This window comes from Manis pentadactyla, chromosome 11, assembly GCF_030020395.1.
Source record: "Manis pentadactyla isolate mManPen7 chromosome 11, mManPen7.hap1, whole genome shotgun sequence".
Taxonomy (NCBI): Eukaryota; Metazoa; Chordata; class Mammalia; order Pholidota; family Manidae; genus Manis; species Manis pentadactyla.
In genome coordinates this window covers 64244205-64261780 of record NC_080029.1, presented here as the reverse complement: position 1 = coordinate 64261780, position 17576 = coordinate 64244205, and the positions used below count along the sequence as shown (strand labels likewise).

Genomic DNA, 17576 nt, shown 5'->3' with positions numbered 1-17576 from the left:
GTTTCCTCATTGGGCGGAAGGCTCGGTGGCAGTCATCGGTCTTCCAGCTGGTGGGAGTTGGCGTCGCGGTGCTGGGCGCTGCGACCCTAGTTTATATAGTTTGGGAAGTCGGGCTGCGGGGTCGCACCGGTCTGTCTGAATCCCGATTTCCTTGGTTTCCTCCAACGGCGTGGAGCCTCGCGAAGAAATCTCCGGCCCCTTTGGGCCACGGCAGTAGCGGTGCCTTTTGCGGTAAGTGCCTGCTTTTTCCCGCCCGGGACTGGCAGATAGGAGCAGCCCCTACCATGCTTAGGCTGCCAGAGACCCCGGAGGGAGTCGGCTTCCCTGGCCACAGGCTGTCGTCATCGAGACCGAGGTGCTCCGGCCCTTTTTCAGGTCGTGAACCCCATCAGAAGTTTTATTAAAAGATGCTCTGCGGCCCTTTGAAGTTGCCTTCAGATTTACCCTGGCTAAATTAGGTGTAGGGAATTGCAGTCCTGACTTTGTTTTGCTCTCCTAATCAAGAAATTAGATGTGGCTAATTACCCGAAAACCTTTTGACGTGTACCAGATATTATTTTTGTGTGTTCTTTGGGCTTAACATGTTGTCCTGCATATAGTAGGCGTTTAATGAATGAATAAGGGATATCAGTTGACTGCCAATAATAACTTTAGGTACACTGATGGCTCTCTCTGTAGCATTTGACACTATTGACCATCCATTACTTGAAACTTTTTTCCCCTGTTGGCATTCTTGACGTTATACTCACCTGGTTCTTTCATATGTGTAATTCAACAAAATAATTTACTCGTTCTTAGTTATGAGGATTCAGAAATGAAGGATACAAACCCTGTCTTGAGGAGCTAACAGTACAATGAGAGACGGGCACATAAATACACAGTATATCCAGGTGAGCATGAGAAACTCTGGTAAGGTATACAGAGCCATGAGACCAATGGGAGCACAGATGATAATGTGCACCTTAGGACCCTGAGCAAGTTGCTATTCCAATTTTAGCCTCACTTTCTCCATCTACCTAATAGGCTTATTATGCAGATGATAGATTCGGTAGCATGTGTGTGGACAGTGCCTAGAGTACAGCTGTGGTAGTGCCAAAGGGGAGTGGAAATACTTCCCTCAAACCTCTTTCTCGTGATTTTTTGATATGGTCAATTAGTATTTTGTAACTTGATATGTAAAGTACTGTGCAAAAGCATCTTCAAGCCCTTCTTCAAACACTTTACTCTTCTAACTCCACCTATCTGGAAATGCTGCACCTGCCACTGGAATATAGTAAGATAAACCATAAATGGTAGCTTTTAAAAAAATTGATTTGCTTCTATATGCCTTTAGAGAGGGAAACAGAATTAGTAAAAGCTTCTATGCTTTTGATTATTCTCATTCTTAATTGATGCTCTTAGTTGGCCCTTCATCACTATAACCCAGAAGGTCTGCAGGCTCTCCTTGAGAATTCTGCATCCGTGGCTTCCATGGCAACCTTCTATGATCCGCTGTCTCACAAATGATATAGTTCTTTAGCTTCTGCAAATCCAGTAGATCCAAAACCAAACTATCTCCACCTTTCTTTTTTTCCCTACTTTTTCATTATTACATATATGTACAAAAGTGTATACAGCGGTTCCCGGTGTGTTTTTGAATTTTGATTCCTTGTTTTGTAGCTGAATTTTGTGGTATTTTTATGTTTAACTTAAAAAAGGATAATAAAACAAACACCTGTACAGTCAATATCCAACTTGAGTATAGAACATTACAAATAACCTTGAAAGCCCCTTCAACCTTTTCTTTATTGACTCTTCAACTTTCAAACCAGCTTTTCTTTTTGCCTTCCATTCATTGGTTAACAACATCACTAGCCTTCTTGTTATTCAAACTAGAGACCATGGAGGCATTTTACCTTCTTTTCTTCCTTCGCCACAACCGTTTAGTCATTAGGTCCTATAGTTTCTGTTTTATGGGCTAGCCCTTAACTTGAGCCCCTTCTCTCCATTTGCGTTCTGCTTTCCTTGTTCAAGCCCACATTTCTCAACTGGACTTTTGGGAGTGTGATTAATGGATGTAGTCTCTTTGCTCTCAAGCTTTTCTCTCTCCAGTGTATTTGCTACATTGTGTCCAACTTTTAAGTTATAGGACAGAATTTTCCTTCCCTTGTTGCCTTTGAGAAGTGTTGTTTCATGCAGTAATTATTAAAGTTGGCTGCACTTCAGTATAGCCGATGAAGTTTTTCAAAATATAGATGCCTTGTTTTGCTCTCCTAATCAAGAATTTAGGTGAGGCCATTTCTCTGAAAACCTTTTGATGGCACCATCCCTGGAGTTCCTGATTGAAATTTAATTTTTAGCTGATAAGTGTTAGCTAAAATGTCATTGAAATATCATTACTTTAGCATATGCCTTTTGCCCTCCTCTTTGGTCTTTTCAGTGTGTGTTCTTTTCAGCTCAAGGCAGGCTATGTACAAGTTTTCCTCTTGGTAAGGTTTACATAAAGATTCTTTGTATGACTGACCTGACAGCCAGAGAGGATCTTGAAATGAATCCCTGTGTTTTTGAATTATTACCCCTTGTTGTAATTGAATCTTTGATACACCTTTTCTGCTATTAAACTATGAAGTGTTGCAGTGCTGTTGTTTTTTTTTTTAATATTAAAATGAGTTTTATAATTTGGAAACAGTTATTTAATGAGGAGAGAAGTTCCTGATACTTCTTAACATAATTGAATATAACATTTGGTGCAAAATTAAGGCACAGAAGTCAATGGTATGATGCATAATATGTCTTTGAAGTTAGAAGAGGAGTCTTGTGTTAAATTGATGTAATTTATTGATTTGGAGTTAAAACTTTTCTCATTCTGGGACAATTTCTAGAACACATAGTAGCTGTTTAATGAATGAATAAATAAATAAATACAAGTGGCAACTCCATCGCAGCTCCTAGTACAATATCACTCTGATACAAGGAGCACTATGAAAAATAAGTTTCTCCCTGACTTAAAAAATAATACTTAGTCATTATAAAAAATTTGGAGATTACATAAAGATATAAATAAGAAAATAAAAATTATTAGTTACTCACCATCCAGAGATAACAAATGTTTAGTTTTTTCCTACCAGTTTTATTGAAGTAAAATTCCGATAAGAGGACAATTTACTGGTTTTTAGTGTATTAACAGAGCTGTGCAACCATCAATTCAGTCAATTTTAGAACATTTTCATCACTCCATGAAGAAACTCCATACCCATTAACAGGCACTCCTCATTTTCCCTCCAGTTCCAAGCCTAAGCTAGTATTAATCCATTTTCTGTCTCTTTAAGTTTTGCCTCCTCTGGACATTTCATATAAAAGGAATCATATAATATGTGGTCTTTTGTCACTGGTTTCTCTCATTTAGTGTAATGTTTTCAAGATTCATCCATGTTGTACCCTATTATTAGTACTTTTATTTCTTTTTATTATCAAATAATATTCTATATTATGGATATATCACATTTTATTTATCCAGGGATATTTGGGTTGTTTTCACTTTTTGGCTGGTGTGTATAATGCTGCTAATTACCATTCATGTACAGATTTTTGTATGGATGTATTTTCTTTCTTTCTCTTAGGTACACCTCGGAGTGGAATTGCTAGTAGTAACTCTCTGTTTAACATTTTGAGGAGTTGCCAAACTGTTTTCCAGAGAGCTTCAACATTTTACCTTCCCACCTGCAGTGTATGAGGGTTCTGATTTCTACACATTCTCACCAACGCTTATCTGTTATTACCTATTACTTTGATTATAGCCTTGCCAGTGTCTCTGCAATGGTATCTGATTGTGCCTTTATGTTTTCATATTGTTTATAGGCAAAATACAGATTACACAATATATGCAGCTTTGTATTCTGCCTTTTGCACTTAAGCGTATTTTTATCATTTTTTAGCAGTAGCAAGTATATTTACAAAAGTATTTCCCTCATTTCTGCTTCCCTCTTCACTCCCTCCAAAATCAAAGCTGTTGTGAAAACTTACCTAAATTATATGCATAGAAAATAAAATCTTTAGGAATGTATGCCAAATTATTATTGGCAGTTATTAAGGGACAAAAAGTGTTAGAATTAGGGGAATTATATTTTCTTTCTTTAATAATTCCGTATGTTTGAATTTTACAATGAGTATGTGTCTTCTTACAATCAGAAAACATAAAGTGAATTATTTCCTTGAAGGACTAAGTCGATTCAAAATGAAAGAATATTTTAAAATCATAATTAACCTAATAATGCTAATTATTCAAATATAATAATTTTACCAAATGAAATACCTGTAGGCCACTTTGTTAAATAAATTTAGTTTTCTATGGTCCTAGACTATGAATAAATGTGCTCTGCAGAATTAAAAAAAATTTTTTTTTTATAGTCAGGAAAGCAAGTATTAGTTCGGGCTACTGACTAGTACAGAAAAGTATATAATGTAGAAGTGATTTTTCCTAAAGATACTTAAAGAAAAAAGTATATTTAGTTTTTTTTCTCTAATTTTATTTTTAATTATCAAGTATACATTATACTGGTTCAACAGCCCCCTCCCCTCCCCTTGTATATTTAGTTTTTAGTCTAAATTTGCTCCAATAACTTAGTCAGTGACTAGGACTTAGAAGAACTTTTTTATAGGGGTTTTCATTATAATAGATTTGAAATTGCTAATCATTAGGATCTGTTCATATAAATTTAGATTAGGCAGGGCTCCGGCAGGAATATTTATAACTTTTTTTATGTAGAGAAAAGTGGCTGTTTGGACACTCCAGCTTCTACTGAATAATAACTAGGTACATGTAATTGGTGCTGAATGTTCAAGATTCCAGGACTGGTTCCCAAGTAATGGGACAGGCACCTTTGTAGGGTTGTTCAGAGAATTTCCAGTTTACTCACCCTTCAAACAATACTATAGGGAGAATCAGTTTGTATCATTCAAGAAGAGAAAGACGTTAATAGTTAATATACTAGGCACTTTCAGACAGTTTTATACATATTGTCTCATTTAATCCTCACAATAGTGCTTCAGGGTAACTGCCTTGATAATGGTATTATCTCCATTTTGCAGGTGAGGAAAGTGAGGCTCAGAGAGATTAAGTTAACTTGCCCAAAGTAACAGCCAATATGTAACAGAGCTGGGATTTGAATCCAAGTCTGTCAGACTGCAAAGCCCATGCTCTTTCCAGTACTTCACACTAGCAGGTAAGTATGAGACGTGGCCCTGTGCTTGCCTTACATAGGGTACCCTGAACTTGAGCCTGTTTCCATCATCTCACTGTCCAACTCCTAGTCACACTCTTGATAGAAGAACATGTGCCTCAAGCCAAGATCAGTCCTTGTACATCCTGAATGCAGTGGTACTTACAGTTCTTTCTGACATTGATGAAGAGGAATGTGCATCTTTGCTTTCAAAATTTGATTTCCTTCTTGTATTATAGCAGCAAAATTTTTCCCTGAAGTTTGCCACGAGGGATATTCAACCCTGTTGTTTAAGGCATTGTTCATACATACCCTAGGACTTTAGTGTAGCCAAGGGACTATGGGAAGTCATTTTGCTTTTTTTGTAGGGAATGACTGACTTTTCCATTCCCTAACTGGCTTATATCGTAGAATTGTTGGGTAGAGTGAGATAATAAATGTTAAACTGTATGAAGTACTATGCAGAAATCCCTTACCTTTCCAATGACCCATCTAAGTAGAGATTCTTCTTTTGTGGGATTGTAGTATACACTTGTTTACTTCTATAAATCTTTTTAGTTAGCCACAAAAATGTGAGTGAGTGTGCTTGCACTGTAAATCACTCCAACTTGAGATATAACAGGGTTAGCTATTAAGAGTTGAAAAATATGTTTTGCATTTTAATGTGCATATTAGAAGAAAGTGAATTTTAAGAATCATGTTGGAAATTGTTTTTAGGGAAATTCTGAGAAGTTAAAGTAAGGACAAATGAATAATAATTGTACAATGTCAAATACCTAGGTCGTTGATTTTCTTTTAATTTGTCATGTTATCTTCACTGACTTATTTTAATGGTCTTTAAAAGATATTTGTAAGGCCTTTCATGACTTTGGTTCCCTAGATTTGCTTTTTTCCTAAGATCTTAAATACATAAATTACATTTTTACTAAGGGCTTACTTTACAAGACTGAGGATGGATAAAGCAGTGAGCTCACAGGAGAGAGGAAAGGGAAAAATCCCTGTCCTCCTGCCGCTTACATTTCAGTTGGGGGATATAGACCATGAACAGTGTAAGTAAATTATATGTTAGCTAGTAACAGAATAATGAGAAAAAATAAAGAGGTGATGCAATTTTAAACAATGATTAGGGAAAGCCTCATCTAAAATTGCATCTGGATAACCATTGGAAAGAGATGAGAGAGGGCACTATATTGTCAGCCAGGGGAAGAGCATGCCAGTTGGTAGTCAGGCCCTGAAGTGGAAATGTGCAGCATCAACAGCAGGGAGGTTGGTGTGATTAAACGAGTATGTGTGTGTATGTGTGCACTTTGCAGTCCATTCTGAGGTCTTTACCACTGCGTGAATGGTATGTTGAGGTTTTGAGCATAATCTTCAAACACATGTCCTTGGAAATTGCAGAGCAAACACTGTATAAATAATAAGTATTGTTAGATATTATTGTTCCTCTACTGAAGTTCAGGTTTTTATAATCAGGCAAATATATTAGATGATATGCTGCCAATAAGTATTTACATAAAAAAGTGTTTTGGAACACTTCACAAAAGCTTTTTTTAATTAAAAGAGCCAGTCAACATGGGAGGATAGGTTTATTTTTAAGACTTAACTAGTATAGCTTTTTAAAATGGAGGATGATCTGTTTATGACATGATCTCTTAAAAATTAATTGTGGTGTCATAATTAGGATTATATCACTCCTGGTAACACAGTAGTAAAGGAGATGAACTGAAACATCTGACTCTTATTTCTTACCTGAAGCAACAATAATTTAGTGTAATGAGTATGGGGTAAGAAAAAGTTCTGAATCTTTACTATGAAGAAGTTACTCTTTCAGATTAGGTAACCATGTAATTGTAAAAAACTTAAGGTAAGCACATTTTTTTCAATTCCATCAAATATTGGTAGTAATTTTTTAGGTTCTGAATTACCAGATTTTATCTGATTGGCTGTGTAGTGTTTAATTTAGAGCTCAACCTGGAGCCTCACTTTACCAATAATAGGTCTTTGAGAGCTGTTTTCCTTCCTGCTTCTTTTGACTCCCTGGTCTCTTCACTTTCCCTAGGTTGAATCAGCTCTCTTGTCTTCCTATCTCTGTTGTTTTTAATCTCCTATATACTTAATAGGTAGGATCTAGTCTAGATAGTCTTGGTTGAGTAAATTAGGCTAGATTAGAATAGTTACCAAAACAGTTGTTTTGAACAATGAACTTTTCTGCCAATATTGCTTATGTTGGACAATTCATATTTCTTAACCTGGTTTCCAGAAGTAATTAAAACCTTCTTTCCTGCTGACTGTATAGCCCCTCTGTCCCAACCATAATGTTTTATTTACTGTCCTCCAAATAATACTCAGTTATCTATAAGGATAACACATGTATAAGATATGACTATGTTTCAGGCTTTTCTGTAACTATTTCTGCTTATGCAATTTCATCTTCAGTTTCTTCTTTTGTCCTCTTTTCCACCTATACAGTCATACCCATATTTCAAGTTATTCAGTCTTTTGTAACCTATTTTGTCTACTTGAGCCTATTTTATCTTCCTTTGAATTTTTACAGAAGTAATTTTTGGCAGTTGACCATAAACCTTTATTGCTAGCTTTGAACTAGTACTTTACTAGTATTAGTCAAGGTTCTCCACAGAAACAGAACCAGTAGGATGTGTGTATATATCTACCCATATAAAAAGATATGTTTTTATAAGGAATTGGCTCGTGATAATAGAGGCTGGCAAGTCTCAAGATCCACAGGGTAAGTCTGCAAACTGGAGGCCCTGGAGACCCGAGCCACTGGTATAGTTCTTATCCAAAGGCTGGCAGCTTGAACACCTAAGAAGAACTGATGTTTCAGTTTGAGTCTGAAGGCAGGAAAAAGCCAGTGTCACAATTTGAAGGCAATCAGGCAAGGGGAATTCTCTTTTAGTATTCATGTGTCCTGTGTTGCAGCTAGTAGATAAGCAACTTGAGGGCAGGGACTTTAAGTTGCACTTGCTTGCTTACTGTCCATGAGTCCTGGCATCTTGACTTACATGTAGACGGTATATTTGCATATTCTATGAAACCATAACTTCTTATAGCTGGAAAGGGCCTTTGGGATTATCTTGTAGAGTTGGAGGAATCAGGAACAGCTTTAAAATAGAAAAATTAGTGATATACCTCTTTCCTTGGTCATTAGAATTAAATAATGGAATGTGTGTGAAAATGATTTATTAATTTAAAACCTTTTTTTCTTTGCTTACATCATGAATCAGAATAGTTTATATAGAGTCCTTTAAGGGTCGTAAATTAAACAATATTCCTGGGTAAAGATTTCACCTTTTTCTTTCTCTCTCTTTTCATTTAAAAATATCAGTCAGTTACTCATATTCACAAGTAAGTACAGAATGAGAATGAATTTGATTTGCGACCATGTCATCATTTCCTCAAAGCATATTATCTGACATGTTTAATTTGCTGATTCACATAGAATATTTCAATTAGGTATTCAAATATAAAGCATCATAACAAAGTTGTAGCTTTAGCTTTTGGATCTGATTGTATTGAAGCTACAGATGGAGGAGGCTGTAGAAGTTGAAGTTACAGTGTCTAACACTAGAGTACTTTAATTTGATCTTAAATACTTTTCTTCAGAAATTTTCAGTTGTGGGAACTGATATTGATTGTTTTCAGATGTTTTTAATTGTTTTCCTTCTTAGGTTTTCTGGTAATCACATTGTAAAGCCTTCAAGATGGTACTAGCGGACCTTGGAAGAAAAATAACATCAGCATTACGCTCATTGAGCAATGCCACCATTATCAATGAAGAGGTATGTAAAATATGTGAAATACAAATGATTGCACCAGTATTGGCGAGATGGATTATTAGTAATCTCTCTGTTTATATTGATTTTGACATAGATTAAATACCTGTAAATAAAAACTGGATACACTGGATAATGTTTTTTATTGAGAAGTCAACCATCTTACTGTTAATTTCAACTTTCTGGAAGGAATTACCAAAAAATCCCTCAATACCTTAACTTACATGTAAGAATGACATACATTTCATGTTTTGAGAAAAGCTTAGATCTGAAAGTATATTTTTGCTTTTTCTCTTGACATAGGCCTAAAACTTCAGTATTCCGATGCCTTTTTCTTGGCTAGGTATGGGTGTATCTGACGTTTTTGCCTTGACTTTTATTTAGCATTCTTATAAAAGTCTAATATTTTCATCTTGGCTGTTTTTTGTTCATTTTCTCTGAAATCCTCATTCAGTGTTGTAGAGATTTTGTAAGATGACTCCTTATGTGGTATCTGGGATACTTATCTTCCTGGATTTATTGTTTTAACTTTAAGATATTTCTCCGGTTTTCTGCCCATACATTGTGTCTTAATGGCTTGTTAGTGAAAAAAAATGATTATAGTCTACAGTGTATGTTATATTTTGTAATACCAATGAAAAATGACTGAATTTGGTTTTAGAAAACCTTGTTTAGTGTCCCATTTAGTACCTGTGTGATAGAAATTTGGGCAAGTCAATTTCAGATTACTTAGTGTGTAAAATGAAAAAATAGCATTTACCTTACAAGATTACCTTAAGGATCAAATGAAATAATAGATAAAAAAGTACTTTCTAGTTTGGAGATTTAAAAAAAAGTTTGAATATAGAATTTGATTTTAACACTTTAATAAGCTAATGGAATAAGATAACTTTGGGACTATCTTTGAGCCTAGCTAGTCCAACCTCTCATTTAACAGTAACAGAAAGTCAATATCACATGCTTATTTATTGGAAGAACCAGGATTAGGTTCTTTTTTCTAATTCCTTTTCCAGGGGCTTTTCTAATTATTATTTCTAATTAATTAGAAATGCAACAAATAAGTGATGATAGTGAATTTTTAGTGGAGGATAATTTCATTTTTAACTTTGTTCCTCTGCTCTGAGTGGAAATAGTTAATTATCTAATTATCTAATTATTATTAAATAATAAATCATAATTTTAACCATTGTTTAATCTTTGAAATTCAGAATAAATAAAGCAATAGCTTTCCAAACATGCTGTTTGTGTTTACAGTAGAGAAACCCCAGGGAGAAGAGCTTGGTGTGGGAAGTAAAATATCAGCTGTTAGCTGAATTGGCAGCTTCTTCCTTCTTGGTACTTTACTGCTATGAATTAAGAAGGAGAGATCCCACTAATGAAAGATCAGTTCCATTTTTATCAGACCTCTTTAGTGAGGGATAGAGAAATCTGATAAGCCTCTGTAGGATGTATGAAGTGAGTTGAAGATGAGAGTTCATTCAAGAAAGAAATAATTTGAGGGCCTACATTTTTGCTGGCCTCAGGGACATAGCAGTGAACAAAGTAGGCTAAAATCTCTGCCCTCATGGATCCTACACTCTAGTGTATGAACACTTACTTACATGACACAAAAGCTTTATTTTTTCTTAAGTTTTCATAGTTTACAACTTTTTAACCACAATGCCTTGCAACTCAACAAATATGTGATGATAGTGAATTTTTAGTGGAGGGTGATTTCATTTTTAACTTTGTTCCTCTGCTCTGAGTGGAAATAGTAAGGCTACTAGGTCAGACTGGGTCATTTTCTCTTGTTACATTTTCCTCCAGGGTAGTCCAATTAAGCAGATATTGTGAATGTAAAGAGCTGTGTATCAGCAATAGGAGGTGTTCTATGATGTAGAAAACTTTAATAACATCTGTTATCTAGTAACTTTCTTTGATTTGTATATTGTCTTTCCTATTATTACTTTAATATAGAAATAAAATTGTGATAATACTTGGTTGAATAAAATAAATAGAATGTCTTAGTTTGATAAAATGTCTCAACATTTAGTAGGCTGAGAAACTTTTTTCCCCCAATAGTGTAGTATTGTTTTTATTACTACAGTAGTACATGATGACTGATCCACCATTATTTTTATATGATTGAAATGATACACTGGGCATTTTAAATTTTTAAAAATTTATTTATTTGCAGGTATTAAATGCTATGCTAAAAGAAGTATGTACAGCATTATTGGAAGCAGATGTTAATATTAAACTAGTGAAGCAACTAAGAGAAAATGTAAAGTAAGTTTAATTAATGAGGTAAAAAAAGTAGTCAAAACTAAATTAAGTAACTAGGTTGAGTTGCTAACTAGAAAAGTCTTCCATATCATGAAATGTTTCTGCTATTCACACTGGAAAAAAATAGAACTCAAATGTTAGAAGACTGCATGTATATGCATGTGTAGTATGTTTCCATAATGATAGTTCAAGTTCAAAGAATAAACTACATGTGGCTTTCCTTTGATTACAGATTTCTTTCCATTTTTGTTACTCCCTTATTTGGATGGATTCAATCATATACTGTATATACTGTGTTAGTATAAAAAGCCTTTTAACAATGCAGGTTCTTCATAGAAGAGTGGTGCCATTTTATCCTCTTCAGGCTTAAGATGATATTAGTCAGCGTCCTTCATTATTGGAGAATTGAATTCTTCTTTTTCCCCTTTTGGTTTTTTGTCCTTACTTGAATGAAGGAGTCATGTGTATAGTCTCAGTTACTGTGTTCACTGGGAGGGGCAGTGGCTGGGGCAGGGCACATAAAATAATATTGGCATCTCAATTAACTGCTTGAATCCTAGCTGTGGTCCACTCAGACTATCCCTTCTATTTGTATTGTCAGACTGGGTAATAAATGTAGAACTACCAGCATATAAGCATTTAGAACTAGAGAAAGCATTCGTATTTCCTGCTCGGTGTAAAGATGTATAAAGTATATATGCTGCAAGAAAAATAAAATTAATATTTTGCAGTAATATTAGGACAAATTAATATTTAAACTTTGAAGGAGAAGCTTTGAAAAACTAACCAAAGTCTTTTGTCTAACATTTCGTGATCTATTCTTTATGGTATAGACTTATGAATCTGTAGTAATTATATGCATGTTAATGAGAAGACTATTAATATGAATGATTGAATATTCTTACATTCTTTGGAGCAGAAACTTTTTTTTTAGAGTATTTTAACTGGCTTTTCTCCTTCCTGCCCCCAAATACCATCATCATAAAGGTCTGCTATTGATCTTGAAGAGATGGCATCTGGTCTTAACAAAAGAAAAATGATTCAGCATGCTGTATTTAAAGAACTTGTGAAGGTAAGAGTATACCACATTATGCCATCATTCTCTATAGACTCAGTGGGTAAAAATACATTAGCACTGCAGATAGGAATACTATTTCAGAATGCTTTTTCATGTTTTTTGAAGGATTATTCATCTGTATTAAAATACTAATTGGAGGATTAACTTTTCTAAAGTGGCCCATTTTTATTATATATAATATAAAATTCTGAGTATAGATATGAAGGCCAGCACTATTCTACAAAAAATGCCAAAGCCAAGTGACAAAAAGTAAAACTTCACTACAGATTAAATTGACTAAATTGATAGAGGGACCTCTCTGTGTTTATCATCTTTTAATATCAAATTTTGCCTTTACTTACAATGGTCCTACTTTGTATAGAAAGTCGCTCTTAGCAAGTGTTCTTTTCTATACTATTCGTTATGTTATGTGTAGAATTTCCTTGGAAAGAACCAATATCTGAACTGTTACCTAGATTATTAGCAGTTTTGAATTAGTGAAATTTTATTTTGCAAGTAGTAAAGTAGCCTATTGCCCTGTCTCACCTTAGAACTGATATTGCTGTTGCTGTCATAAAAATTATGGTGAAAATCTTAGAGCTTTAAAATACATGTATGGGTCCAGTGGTAGGAAAAAAAAGAAAGGAATTAACAACACATTTTTAGAGCAACATGTCTTCTAGTGGTCTCCTAACAATTTTTAAATATATTATGTGAATAGTTTCATTTACTCCTTTGGTTCCTGAAGAGCTGATTACTACTTTGAAAAACTGATAGCTCAGATGGTTATATCATTTCAGTTTAGTCTACACACTTAATAAATAAAGAAATTCAGACGTAAAAGAGGTCAGAGAATTTATCCAGTCATACTTACCAGTTGGCAGTTGAGCAAAGTGAGACAGCTAGCTAGTGGCAGACCCAGGTCTGATCTCCAAACTCCTTGTGTAGGATTCCTCTCATTATTTCTGGATTGCTTTTCATCTAGCACCTGAGGTCGGCACAGGGTGAGTGAAAATTTTTATTTTTAGGAGTTGGAATTTATAGGCAATTCTGGAGCGTCAACTACTTCATGAAAAAGCATTATTAAGTACTTGTTTTACTTCAGGATGCCAAATGCTGCTGGTAACAGATGAGTAGGAGTGGTCCTTACACTCTGAAGCTTTTGGTCTAGAGCAGTGGTGTACAAAGCTGGGTCAAAACTTTTCATAATCATACTAAGACATTATGTGTCTTTTTTGCCTTTTTTATATATTTGTACTGGTAGTGCAAAAAGCAATGGTGGGCAAAACCATTTTTTTAAACCCTAGTGTGAATCAAGATAGTGGTACCAAACTCTTCTAGTAGACATTCTATTTTTTACTACCACACACTTGCAGTTCTAAAAAAAAAAAAAAGCCAGTTTCACTGAAGGATGTCCCAGATGGAGCATTAGAAATAATTAGTTATATTAAATCTTGACCCTTGAATGTACACATATTTATAAGATTTTGTGTGATGAAATGGGATGCATGCAGAAAGCCCTTTTGCTGCATACTGAAATCTGATGGTTATCTTGAAGAAAGCAATGTGTGATTATTTGATTGCAGGCAGAGCCAGCCACTTCTTTCATAGAACACCATTTTTATGTGAACAACGTATAACCCTGTGATTATTCAGATTTGGGCAGTTGGCAGATATTTTCTCCAAAGTAAATAAAGTGAGACTGTCACTTTAGAACAAATAATTAACAATACCGTGGCCAGTGATAAAATTTTCGAGATTTCAGGTTAAAACTAGGCACTAATATCTCCACCATAAGTTTGACATAATCCCCATACTTGATTTTCTGATGAGGTCAGTATTGATATTAATATATTTTTTGATGCTGTTGATGTTGTAAGGTGTCCACAATGGGAAATATGCACAACTCAGTGAGCCAATACTTTCTGAACGACTAATGTATGATGGCATACAATCATGCGTCAGTATAAGAATAATTCAAAGTGCTAGATGAAATAACAGATTTTAATGGAATACAGCATGAAAGTTTATGTGGTGTCACATTCCACATTCCAACTAATCTTTACAAACTAGCATGATTGTGAAGGAGTTCTGAGACTAAAAAGTTAAGTACTGCTCTTCTAGGGTGCAGGAGGAAGAGAAGATAGGTTAATAAAATAATTATTCAGTAAAACATAATGTTCCAAACAATAGGTTCAAAGATAGGTGAGTGATTCTGCCATGAGATTTAGAGAATGGTGGTAAATGTGGGGTAACTTTAGTATCTGAAGAGATCTAGGTGGAAGGGGAGTGGATTTATGTTTAAGAGAGATTTTACCTATTATAGAAGTTGGCTTAAGGCTAGGCCTGGACCTGGGAAAGAGATAACAAAATATGTTTTCTTGTCTTCTCTTCCCCTACCACATGGCTTTCCTGTAAATTCAGGTGTAATATGGATTATGTGACTTTTATAGTAGCATCTAGCATAGGCTTGGCAAACCTTCTTTTAAAGCCTAGATAGTTTAGGCTTTGCAGGCCATATGGTCACTGTTGCAACTACTCAGCTTTGCTGTTGAAGCACAGAAGCAGTAAATGAATGGGCATGGCTATGTTCTGTTAAAATTTGATTTCTACATAGTTTGACAACCTCTAGTCTAGCACTTAGTTAGGAATTATGGCTTTATTATCATATGTAGATACATGTTTCAAGCTACAAACAACTGATAGGCAAGTGAATTTTTTTTTGTTAACTTTAAAAATGACTCATGCTTGTATAGCATGAAGAAAACAAGTAGTGACTCTGTAGCATCTTACTATGCTGATAGACAGTGACTGCAATAGGGTTTGTGGGGGGACTTCTTGATAATATGAGTGAATGTTGTAACCACAATGTTGCTCATGTGAAACCTTCATAAGATTGTATATCAATGATATCTTAATAAAAAAAAAATGACTCATACTTGTTAGTAGTTTGGGGTCTATCCATACATGAATCTTGATTTTCACTGACTGTCATTATAAAATTGGTGGTTATTTTTTATTAGCCCTCTAAGTATCTTTACAGAAGAGTAGATCTTTGGCATTGGAGAGAATTTGAGATTTGACTGATCTGGAAAGCCTTTTACATGTGCTTTCTAATTTTGCTCATACATAAATATTTGTCAAATTGAACACGACAATAAGGTGCTGTCCCAGTATGGTAGCTACTAGCCACATGTGGTTATTGAGGGCTTGTAGTGTGGCTAGTCCAAATTGAGATGTGCTGTACATACGAAATACATGACAGATTTGAAGACCTAGTATGGGAAAGGGAATATAAAATATCTCATTAATTTTTAAATCCAGATTACATGTTGAAATGGTAATATTTTGGATCTATTAGGTTAAAATATTAAAATAAATACAACTTGTTTTTGCTTTTATTGTCACTACTAGAAATTTAAAAATTCATATGTGACCTGTGCGTATATTTTTATATTTTTGTAGTACTGGTGTAGATTGCTCCTTTGGCTCAAACTTGGTTTCATATTTTATTCACACTCTAGCTTGTTCAAAAAAAATGTTTTGAGATCCTTACCCTGAATTAGTTTGGGAGTATAGGCTTGCTTATGACTTCACAACTCATTAGTTTAAATTCTTAAATTTCATTGTGTGTGTATAAAGAGAAATAGTAGAGTTGTATTAGAATGGTAGGATTATGGTCCTATTATACCAAAATGTCCTTATGTTATATTTACAATTTAGAAGTTGTGGGAAGAGAGGTTTTGAATGTAAGTATATGTTAATCTGATACTATTTTTATTTTATTTTATTATTATTTTTTCAAGTTGTATTTTTTTTTTTGGTATCATTAATCTACCCCCCTTCACCAAGTGCCCCCCACATACCCCTTCACAGTCAACAGTTCATTAGGATAGTAAGATGCTGTAAAATCACTACATGTCTTCTCTGTGTTGCACAGCTCTCCCCGTGCCCCCCCACACACTATACATGCTAATCGTAATGCCCCCTTTCTTTTTCCCTGCCCTTGTCCCTCCCTTCCCACCCATCCTCCCCAGTCCCTATCCCTTTGGTAATTATTAGTCCATTCTTGGGTTCTGTGATTCTGCTGCTGTTTTGTTCCTTCAGTTTTCCTTTGTTCTTATACTCCACATATGAGTGAAATCATTTGGTACTTGTCTTTCTCCACCTGGCTTATTTCACTGAGCATAATACCCTCTAGTTCCATCCATGTTGTGGCAAATGGTAGGATCTATTTTTTTCTTATGGCTGAGTAATATTCCATTGTGTATATGTACCACCACTTCTTTATCCATTCATCTACCGATGGACATTTAGGTTGCTTCCATATCTTGGCTATTGTAAATAGTGCAGCAATAAACATAGGGGTGCATCTGTCTTTTTCAAATTGGAGTGCTGTATTCTTAGGGTAAATTCCTAGAAGTGGAATTCCTGAGCCAAATGGTATTTCTATTTTGAGCATTTTGAGGAACCTCCATAGTGCTTTCCACAATGGTTGAACTAATTTACATTCCCACCAGCAGTGTAGGAGGGTTCCCCTTTCTCCACAGCCTCGCCAACATTTGTTGTTGTTTGTCTTTTCGATGATGGCGATCTTTACTGGTGTGAGGTGATATCTCATTGTGGCTTTAATTTCCATTTCTCTGATGACAAGTGATGTGGAGCATCATGTGTCTGTTGGCCATCTGAATTTCTTCTTTAGAGAACTGTCTTTTCAGCTCCTCTGCCCATTTTTTAATTGGATTATTTGCTTTTTGTTTGTTGAGCTGTGTGAGCTCTTTATATATTTAGGATGTCAACCCTTTATTGGATTTGTCATTTATGAATATATTCTCCCATACTGTAGGATGCCTTTTTGTTCTATTGATGGTGTCCTTTGCTGTACAGAAGCTTTTTAGCTTGATATAGTCCCACTTGTTCATTTTTGCTTTTGTTTCCCTTGCCTGGGGAGATATGTTCATGAAGAAGTCACTCACATTTATGTCCATGAGATTTTTGCCTATGTTTTTTTCTAAGAGTTTTATGGTTTCATGACTAACATTCAGGTCTTTGATCCATTTCAAATTTACTTTCATATATGGGGTTAGACAGTGATCCAGTTTCATTCTCTTACATGTAGCTGTCCAGTTTTGCCAGCACCATCTGTTGAAGAGACTGTCATTTCCCCATTGTATATCCATGGCTTCTTTATCGTATATTAATTGGCCATGTATGTTTGGGTTAATGTTTGGAGTCTCTATTCTGTTCCACTTGTCTGTGGCT

General features: G+C 35.0%; 1 protein-coding gene across 3 annotated transcripts in view; it reads left to right on the top strand.

Moving 5' to 3' along the window:
• Positions 1–10: 10 nt before the first annotated feature.
• Positions 11–17576, top strand: part of LOC118910320 (signal recognition particle subunit SRP54) — a 91590-nt gene continuing 74024 nt past the window's right edge. The window contains exons 1-5 of one of the 3 annotated variants that reach the window (XM_036881374.2): positions 11–231; positions 5068–5201; positions 8888–8998; positions 11169–11260; positions 12245–12329. In XM_036881374.2, the coding sequence (XP_036737269.1) occupies positions 8921–8998; positions 11169–11260; positions 12245–12329 (255 nt within the window). In that variant the 5' untranslated portion in view covers positions 11–231; positions 5068–5201; positions 8888–8920. The remainder of the gene's footprint in view (positions 232–5067; positions 5202–8887; positions 8999–11168; positions 11261–12244; positions 12330–17576) is intronic. The other 2 variants (XM_057488497.1, XM_036881373.2) reach the window with 2 other exon arrangements.